The following is a 10721-nucleotide window of genomic DNA, read 5'->3' as shown; positions in this document are numbered from 1 at the left end:
AAAAAAGTCCAATGTCATATGGGTGGGAAGTAACACTTTGAGGGCCACTTTCACATTCATCAGATTTTGTTATGCTAGAAACGTTTTCTTCAACGGAAGTATCACATTTCTGTACAACAGAAAAACTTACATTGTACTCCGTCCCCCTTTTATATAATTTTTCACCGCATCTCCAAAATTCTCGAATTGTCTCAAAGACGACAGAACGTCTAAGATTCCAGAATCATCGCGTTAAGACCTCACGAATGACAGCCAGTCTCGAAAACTATCGCGACTGGCAGAACAGAAAGGAACCAGTCCATAACAGTATCACGTGAATTTAGTTTCAAAAGTACAACCCTATAATAGTAAATGTTTTTTTCAGTATTTGAGAAATACCGTGAGATAAAAAGGTAGGCATAAAGCAAATAAAAATATATAGTTTTAAAAAATAATACCCGCATTATTTCTACTAAAATGTTTATTTTTGCCATTTCGTCTGAGCTCAAGGGGGGTGTTCAAACCCCTAAACCCCTCCCTTGCGTACGCCACTGTATATATATATATATATATACCCTTGATTCAGTAATTAAGTATAAAAAATTAAAAATAATGAAATATCTCTTTCCAAAAATTAGTAACCTCAATAATGCATCTATATCTTTTGCCTCGCATTTATATCTTTTCAAACTTTGGCATTTATCTGACATATTAAATCTCGAAACAAAATTGTTGGTTCGGCTACAATTATGTTTAATACAACTATTATATTAATCGATATGTTTAGTACAATTGTATTACAACAAAAACAAAAAGTCAAATTATGTCTTACTTAAATTAGCATTTCCTTCTGTTGAACCATAAAATTCGACGATTCGTTCGATTTTGAATCTATCTTGAAACTCTGTCCAAATGTGTGGTTTAAGTCCATTTCCCATCAAAACTTTCACCGAGTGTTGCGTCTCTTCTGGAGTCTTCGGTTGATTCAGAAGGTATCTGCATATTTCGCCGATGTATTGGGTCGCCTAGGAAAACAATTTCATTAAAAAACATTTTTTTTAATGTGAATACTTTGGAATTTTATGAACAACAAGTATATAGTGAGCCGATATGTGATATTAATTTTAAGCTTAATTTTAGGTTGTGATATTAATTTTCTGAAATTTATTTTAGGCTCACAACCCGTTAGAATTTATAAATTACAGGAAAGGTAAAATAACGCACAAATTTAAACATAAATCGAATTAACAAATTTCCCTAGAATATTAAGCCTCGTAAGAATAACATGAGCGGAGGGATACACCGGAAGTTTCTTCCGGTTTTAAGAAGCTTGTTATTGTTGACATTCAGTCAACCATCCATATGCTAAAGGCCTGTGTTTACGCAGTCCAAGTTCTTGAATCTGAGAACTTTGAGGAATTTCTCTGTCCAAGAAATTGGATGATTCGTCGACACTATCCAAGTTCTTGAACGTCACTGATAGGTCGGATGAAAAACTTGCGCATGCGCTTTGTTCATATTCAAGATTATAAAATCATACATACATGAGTTTACTGAATAAAGTTAATTAAAATCATAATAACACAAATAGACCATAACAAATAATTTATTTGGACAAAAAATATTAAAACAGACAACAAAATGACATAATCTGATGCCGGCTTGTTGACGTCACAAAACTTAAGAAGCTAATTGGTAAAGGGAGAAAAACTTGAATGGAAAGTAGAACATGCTCTACTATCGTCCAAGGACTTGGATGATCGTTTACACCACCCAAGCTCGAAGCAAAGCCAGTTCTCATCAATATCAATCAGTCTTCATTCAAGAACTTGGACCGTGTAAACAGGCCTTATAGAGTTGCCGAATAAGAACCCCATTTCTATAATATGTCTGCTTTTACGATAGCAGTTACTTTTTCGGTTGAATGTTTGCCAGTTGCAATAAATGCAAAAAAAAAAATACCTCGAGATTTTGTTTTTAATATACATTAATTACTGATTAATGAACGATTTAATTCTCTCATAAGGTACCTATTTCATTGTAAGGAAACACGATAAATGAGTTTTAATCTTTTCCCATATAAATAAAGAAATATATTACTTACAGTTGCTTTATACTTGATGCAATCCTTCCAAAAATTTGAGGCCGAGAACTTCTTGCGGATAACCATTGTGCTGCCAAAAACCAAAATGTATCCTACAAAAATAATACCCCCCGAAGAGTGGTAAAGTGGAAGAGGATTNATAAAATCATTTTTTCATAATAAATATTTCTGATGTATCCCTTAATACGTTTCATTATTTATTTTAAATATTTTTTAAAAAGTACAACTCTTAAAATAATGATCATATTCTAATGAATTAAGATTCAAAATTTCGTGCCTGAGAACTGCAAGTAGATAGATTACTAATTATACTAGTTTTTAAATCAAAACTAATTTCCAGAAAGAATTCAAATTTTATCAGACAAAAAAATTAACACTTAGCTTGATCTCTTTGAAATGAATTTAAATTCAGAAAAGTTAATTTGTTTTCAATTAAAATTGTAACAATATGAATGACTAAAAAGTTACTACTTTGCTTATTACTTTGGTTTATTTGTTACATTATAAAAGTGACTGTTTTTACTGATAGTTAAATAAATATGTTCACAAGAAATTAATTTCTAGAACTGCGTAAAATTTTTTTCGTGATTTGTAAAATCATTTTACGTATGAAATACTTAAAAATTATAGTTCAGGGAACTACTTCCGCAGCTTTTATAGTATATATTTTAATGGAAGAATGAGAATAAAATTTTTTAAAATGAGTAAGATATACAAATTTCATAAATATTTTTAAAACGTTTTTATTCTTTTTTGTATTTCTTATTATAAATAAATTGTTTACTTTATAATACATCATGCCTGTAAAAAATTCTTTTAAATGTGCTGCCATTGGTGTATAGTATAAAGAACTATCGTTCGAAAGGAAGTTAAATATTGTTGAATTAAAAGTTCATTGAAAGAAAATTAAAAAAAGAAATAATTGGAACTTCAGAAAAAGGTATTGGCCAAGTAATACATCCCGTAATAATAACATAGAAATAGTAACAATTATTATATAATGAGAGCATAATTATTTTTAGTTTTCCGTAATTTCTTAGTTAACTCTGAAAGTATCTTTTCGTTCACACATACTGATGAAACAAAACATTTCTCTTTTAATTATCGTCTTGAAAATGGCTCGGGCACGTTTATCTTTTAGAAATTTTGTTATCTTCTCTTATGAAATAGAAAAAAATTAAGACATTCATCGACGAAATATCGTATTTAGTCCTTAAAAATTCATCATTCCCTCATTGGAACGACGATTCCAGGTGCCGGAGACTGGTTGGAATGAAACCGATTCCAATTCCAAGAAACTCTTTCCAAGGTGTTCGTGGTGGGGGGAAATAATTCCCGTTGGAACGGAATGAGATAGATGGAATTTCATTCCCAGATGGAATTTCATTCCATGGAGCTCATGGTAGGGTTCCATGTCTGGAATCAGTCTGCTTTTACGATAGCAGTTACTTTTTCGCTTGAATGTTTGTTAGTTGCAATAAATGCAAAAAAAAAGAAAAATATTTCGAGTTTTTGTTTTTAATATACATTAATTACTGATTAATGAACGCTTTAATTCTCTCATAAAGTATCTATTGCATTGTAAGGAAACAATGTGTAACAAGGTATAAATGAGTTTTAATCTTTTCCCGTATAAATAAAAAAATATATTACTTACAGTTACTTTATACTTGATGCAATCCTTCCAAAAATTTGAGGCTGAAAACTTCTTGCGGATAACCATTGTGCTGCCAAAAACCAAAATGTATCCTACAAAAATAATACCCCCCGAAGAGTGGTAAAGTGGAAGAGGATTGTAAAAAATCTCAAAGCCCGGGATTTGAACCATGTATCTCGCAGCAACGCACATCCATAAAAACCTATAGTACACAGGGTGTTGAAAATCAATTAAAAAATGGAAGGCACTTACTTTAAAATATGTCATAGTTAAAATGTTTGTCACAACAAAAATTGTAAAATAAATTTTTTTTAAACTACATATTAGCTCCTGTTAATAACACAGTGCTGATGCTGCGAATGTTTCATTTTAAAAATACTGTTGAGCAGTTTTTTTTCTAACGCTATCTGTTGAGGAATTTCAAAAACAAATTTGAAGCATCAGATGTCCTAAACAGCAAACCTTCTATGTCTTTCTTTCAGTGGTATTTTTGAACAGATGGTTTCGTTGTTAGTAAAGTAAACGAAAGTAGAGAAAAATAAATAAGAATTTAAATTTATTAGGATTCTTTAAGATGATTATTCCTTGATTCGACGTGAATATTTTTTAATAACTTATACATTATTTTTTTACAAAAGGATTATTAGTTATAAATCTCTACTCTGATTTATAATAAGGTGAATTTTCATGCATTCGATATATATATATTTTTTTTTACGTTTTTAATTTGCTCATTTTTATTTTATTTCTATTCATTTTTTTTTTGATAAAACAATACTATATTGTAAAACTCATTGCTATCAACAAACGAAAATATATATAACGACACAACTGAATAGATAGAGATGGCAAAATCATTTTCCTGTTGTAAACACCATACTGTGATTGAAAATATATAAAAAGAAACTTTAATGTGGTTACATTGCATTGAAGTTAAAAATTTAAAATCAGTTTTTGCAAGACAAACAGATTTATAAATAAAACTCATATAAAATAATTAGAGATGCCATTTTCCTCCTGAAAACACTATTCGGTAATCAAATACCTTAAAAACTGAAGCTTTGTTATTTTAATACATTGAAGTTGAAAATTAACGTTCTTTTTTTAAGAGAAAAAAACTATAAATAAAAGAGATCCTTGACAGTTTGTGAAATAAAACACTAATGACAATTAAAACGACAAAAAATAGTCACATTTAAAAACTGCAATGTAACTTTGAAAAACAACGTCAGCTCTTTGTTTTTTCAAATGCAAGGTAAAAAACACATACGCTGAATAAAAATTCAAAGACAGAACTTTAATGTTAATTAATTACATTGACGTCTAAAAAATTATACCTCTTTTTACTGAGAAAGCTATTCAACATAAAAATGGCGATCAATTTTAAAAATAAAAGCACAATACTATAATAGCTTTAAAAAAAAAGGCTCTTAATTCTTTGTTACTATTCCTTAAACAACTTTTGGTTACCTGTTTTGAGTAAAATTAAAATCGCGATACTTTCATCACATAAAAAAATTTCTGTAATTCTTACCTACTATTCCTTATTATGGCAGCTTTAGGCAAACCAGTGGTTCCCGATGTATAGATGTAGAGTAATTTGTCTAAAAAAATGTTTATAAATTTTAATAATGGAAACTGGAAGAAAAAAAAATCCAATACATGAATTTATTTTATTTTAAATTTATTATTTTTTATTTTGTTTTAAATACATGAATTATTATTATACATAAATTCATACTAAACACTGGGGAGCAGTTTTGGTTTATGTTGCTTGAAATTTTAGAACTGATCTAAAATATATATTTTTTCATTGCTGATATCAAATCTGCAATCAGATTATCACTATATGTTGTAGTTCTTACGCAATTTAAAAATATAGCCCTAGGCAGGATTTTTTAAAATCCACTCGTGTACATACTAAGGGCCTCCACTTCTCTGCTACGTAGGGTGTAGTAGAGAGTTACTTTTTGCTTAAAGTGTTATTTTCAAAGGAGCAGACAAGTGAATAGTTATTAAATTCTATAAAATAAGATGGCCTATATCACATCCATAGAAGGGGTGATGGTGACATAGTTAAGAAGTTTACTTTCGGAAAGTTTACACCTAAGTAAAAATTTTTGATGGTTTTAAATTGATGGATCAACATAATATTGATGGTATCGATCAATAAATCCATCATGAACCATTATATTTTTGATAGTAACCAACATAAGTAACTATCACCTCAAAGTAGGACTTATTTATGATGGTCCAACATAAGAATAGCAACTTGTTTTGATGGTTTGTTCATCAGAAATTTCCCTCATAGATTCTTAGAAGTCAAGTGTTGGAACAATCATGAACAACCATCACCCCAATCTATGAATTCAGACTGATTTCGGAGTTGGATCCATCATGGACCATCACGGATTGTTAGTCCATGAGAATCAATCTTATCTTGATGGTTAACCATCATAATATTAAAGTAGTATTTTCCATCATGGAATAATGGAAGTTTGTTGGAATATCAAAACCTCTGAATGCATAATTAAAAATGTCGGATGATGATGATCATCAAATTATGTTTGACCATACCATCATGAATCGTACTGAAGCCAACATAAACCCTCAAAATGTTTTGAAGGGACCATCAAGAATTTTGATTGAGGCAGGCAACCGAAAAAGAAGAAGACCAACGCTCTGGGGGAAAAAAATCTCAAAACCATGGGAATCAATAAATGGAGAAACCTAGTGTCTGAGCGAGCCAGATGGAGACGACTAGTTGGGACGGCTCATTAGGGTGATGGCCGAAGAAGACAAACGAATATATATGGGTCATTCTCACAAAAACAGTCATTTTCATGTCCCCAGTATATTTTATGCTTGTTTTACAGCTTACGAAAAGAAAAAATTCAGGGAAAGTGACCTTCAGAATGCAAGCTAACAAAAAAATAAAAATAAAATTATCAATTTTTATTTTTTATTTATTTTAGGTAATTAAAATATACCAATATGTCATTCCCTCACTTGTCCCCACTGCTNTTCAGAAAGAAAAAAAAAACATGAAACACTGGTGTCTTTTTCTGCGTTAAAGGTAAAGTCTTCCGATCGCACCTCACTTCCTACCTGTGTTATAAGTAATTTGCGCTTATTTAGATCAACGATAAACAGTTCATCTTTGAAATTTCTTTAATTTTCAAAATCAATTTTTAAAAAATTGTGATCACCAAAAGGTGATCACAAGTTACCCATTGTCAAAATGGTTGTTGTCTAATTTTTTTTCACCCTCTTTATTTGTGATATTCACCTGAATTAGTATTGAAAACGATCCACTTTGAACTGTAGGTAAGAATTTCTGATTCTTAATTAAAACAATAAAAACAAAAAAATATTGTTCAAATGATTAAATTCTCTAGTAGCCGTAATATAGTAGGCGGATGTGACGCCATAGTCCCTCTCTGCTTCTTCCCTTATCGTGAGGCATGGGTAGTGACGTCACCCCCTGAGAGAAAGTGGTCATCGGCTTATTTCTTTTTTTTTAAAATCGAAACTTTGTCTGCAGCGTCATGGGGAGCTTATTTCTTTTTTCTTTGAAATCGAAACTTTGTCTGCAGCGTCATGGAGAGCTTATTTCTTTTTTTTCTTAAGCCTAAAATATGTTGGCATGGTTTTATTTCTGCCCGTCTAATATGTTTAAATATTTTTTTAGCGGTGGCAACATGTTATGTTCGATCGAGAATCAGTGGTTCCATCTATATGTAAGAAATATAATTTTTAAAATTTAAATTTACGGAAGAAAAGAAAATTAATTAAAATAATAATTGAATAATTATGTATCAGAACTAATATTGACTTTATTAGTGATATTAATACTACAAAAAAGAACAATACCTGTAAAGCCGGGTTTCTTGTCTCCCAAATCAATGTGTGCTGAGGAAGCATCATCGAGTAAAGTGTTCAGAGATTTGGCGGCTGGGAATGTTGTAGTGTCGATTTTACCTTTTTCAGAATAATAATAATATTCTATTGTTTCCCTCTTATTTATAAATGGAATCGCTCCCTCAAGAGCTGAAAAATAAAACTTTTATGAGACTCTTCAAATAATTTAGTTATGAAATGAGTCCAAATGTATATTTCTCTTTCATTTCTGAATGAATTATTTCCTCGCGTTGAGAACGAAAAACTGAAACAAACTGAGCTGTAAGTTAAAAACTAGTTGTGCTGCAGTTTAAAACTTAATTAATTAAACTCAGACGGATTGGGTACTTGCACTTCAAGAAGAAGACCTCCCATACTCACACATGTGATCCATGACGTCAGCGCCAGCTAACCTTTATCAGTAAAATGGCGTTTCTCTACATGTTCGAATGTTAATTGACTAAAGGGTAATTAAAAACAGAGCTGTATCGCATCTCGAATTAGTTGAAATATTTTTTCTTATTCACTTTTTTCACTTAACTTAGATTCATTACTTGTTAATGTATTTTATTGTAACCGTGATACATTTTTGTTTGAAGTACTTGGCAACTTCGATACATAATTAGCTTGTTTATGTTTCACATGGCTTCCCACAAGTCTCTGTGTCAATAAGCAATTAAAGAATTGAAATTTTTGAGAAAGAATCTTTGTGATAGAATTTAGAATGTGTCACTTAAGATAAAGAGCACATAAACTAAATTGGAAACTTATATCTTACTAAAACCTGTTACTAAGCACAACTGTTAATTAGGCTAATAAACCCCGAAATACCTTAATAATTATAAAATATCGAAAATAAACCTCTTTTTCATATATATATTATATTTCTCTTCAGAAGTATTTAGACCATTTCTTATACAAACATATCAATGAAGCGTTAAGCTTTTAGAGGATTGAGGGCCCGACAATAAATTAAAAACGGAAAATAATGTTTTTGAGCACCCTATGCCAATAAGTGTAGCAATAGATTTGTAACTGCTATTGCTACACTTTTGTAGTTTTGGTTATTATATTACACAACATTTTGTAAGCCTAGTTTAAATATTTATGGAGATATTGAAAATTTTCTAAAAACCAATTTTTTTTTAAAAGTCATACGTCCTTTTGCTATAATTTCAAAAACTTTTTTTTTTTGCTTTAAAATTTGAGAAAATTTTGTTAAAAACTGCGCAATACATGAGTTATGCAACTAGTTCATTCCCATGCGTGGGAAAAAATTAAAAAAAAAGTTTTTTTCTTAATTTTGTAGTGAATCGTATTTGGAACTAATTAAAACAAAGTCTAACTTAAATATCCTAAAAATTTAAAACGTTTCAAGTTGTTTTCTTACTTTTTAAAATAATGCACAAAATGGTAATGGGTTTTCCGCACATTTCATTGTGTACTATTAAACAAGATTTACTAAATATGATCCCAGCATTATTGGGGATCATACCCTATAACAGTATCTTTCTTTTCTTATTAAATCGTATTTTGGTGTATGATTTATTATAAGGTATTATCACTTGTTATTAAATTCTGTTTTATGATACAAAATAATGTTTGTAGAAAACCTATAATTTTGAGGTTAATTTTAAAAAGTACTAAATTCACTTTGAAAATTGCTTGAAACTTTTTTAATTTTTAAGATATTCAAATCGGACTTTTTTTCTTAGTTGCGAATAAAATTCACTACAAAATTGCAAAAAAAAAATTTTTTTTTTAAATTTTCCCGACTATGTGCTGTATAAAAGAACTAGTTTTAGTTTGCGCAGTTTTAAACAAATTTTTTTCAAATTTCAAAGCAAAAATTTTGCAATTAATTTTTAAAATTCTCTTAAAATTTTGTTTAAATTCATTGAATATTTCTTAAAGTTATAGCAAAATAAGGTACGACAAAAAGAAAAAGTTGTTTTTTCTTTGTAAAAATGTCCGCATTTCCCTAAATATTTTTAGCTAGGCTTACGAAATTGAGTGATTTTTTTGTGTGCATAGAATAACCAAAATAACTGTAACAAGTTACAAATCTATTGATACAATTTTTGACACATAATGTTCAAAAACATTATTTTCTGCTTGTAATTTATCGTCGGTCCCTCAAACCTCAAAAAGCTTTTAACTTCATTGATAAAGAAAGTATAAGAAATTGCATGGTCTAAACGTTTCAGAAATTATAAAATGATTCTCTTAGCATGCATGCATATATATATATATATNGTGGTTGTTGACTTCCGGTGAATGTTGACAATCGCATAGTCGCTTCGGTAAATGTCCGAAATATGCACCAGGTCTAGTTAATTTCCATCCATTAGTGTAGTATACCCTACACTGATGCTCCTCCTAATCTATCCTCGGCGGATATTTAAAAACATCGATTAAATATAATAATATCAAATCGGATAAAACAAATATTTAGGACATTTACCAAAGTGACTATGCAATTGTTGATATGCACCGGTGAAAGTCTCTGGCCTTCGGTCATTCACTGTAACATATTCGCAAAGCTTCGAAGACTGTCTAAGAATTCCTGATAAGCACAAGATTGAAAACATTTAATGTAATAAAACTACGAGATTGATTGGTATCAAATATAGAAATAATGCAAACCATGAGACATATTTTTCCCAAATATAACAGCCTTTGCATCTAATATGTTGATGGAATGTCCCAAAGCGTCTTCTCGCACATTTGTATTGATGAGCGCTGTGACCACGCCAATTTTGGCCATTCCAAGCCAAAAGCAAATAAACTCCGGGCAATTTTCCATGATAAGGGCAACCTCGTCCCCTTTCTTATAACCATTCATTAAAAAGCAATTGGCTACTTTATTGCTGAATTCATCCACCTGTTACAAAATACAAACACATTTGTCAATCTATGTTGTACACAAATGTTCAGTCTTAAAGCAAAGTAAGACACTTCTAAAAGGATTCACAACTTCGTGACAAAGGCATGATTTCGGCAATGTGGTCAGCATTGCGTCCAAACCGTCTGTTAAATACGATGATCTCTGGGTTTTAACGCATTACAAACGCCTTTAAC

General features: G+C 30.3%; 1 protein-coding gene across 1 annotated transcript in view; it reads right to left on the bottom strand.

Moving 5' to 3' along the window:
• The window catches only part of LOC107444343 (long-chain fatty acid transport protein 4), a 44641-nt gene that overhangs the window by 10685 nt on the left and 23235 nt on the right, over window positions 1-10721 (bottom strand). Inside the window, exons 3-7 of the mRNA XM_043054787.2 lie at window positions 10287-10524; window positions 7614-7790; window positions 5275-5344; window positions 3741-3942; window positions 812-1004 (exon numbers count right to left, since the gene is read on the bottom strand). Of these exons, the coding sequence (XP_042910721.1) occupies window positions 812-1004; window positions 3741-3942; window positions 5275-5344; window positions 7614-7790; window positions 10287-10524 (880 nt within the window). The remainder of the gene's footprint in view (window positions 1-811; window positions 1005-3740; window positions 3943-5274; window positions 5345-7613; window positions 7791-10286; window positions 10525-10721) is intronic.

This window comes from Parasteatoda tepidariorum, chromosome 8 (genome assembly GCF_043381705.1).
Source record: "Parasteatoda tepidariorum isolate YZ-2023 chromosome 8, CAS_Ptep_4.0, whole genome shotgun sequence".
NCBI classification, from domain to species: Eukaryota; Metazoa; Arthropoda; class Arachnida; order Araneae; family Theridiidae; genus Parasteatoda; species Parasteatoda tepidariorum.
Note: the sequence above shows the minus strand (reverse complement) of the source record. Positions and strands in the feature narration are given on the sequence as shown.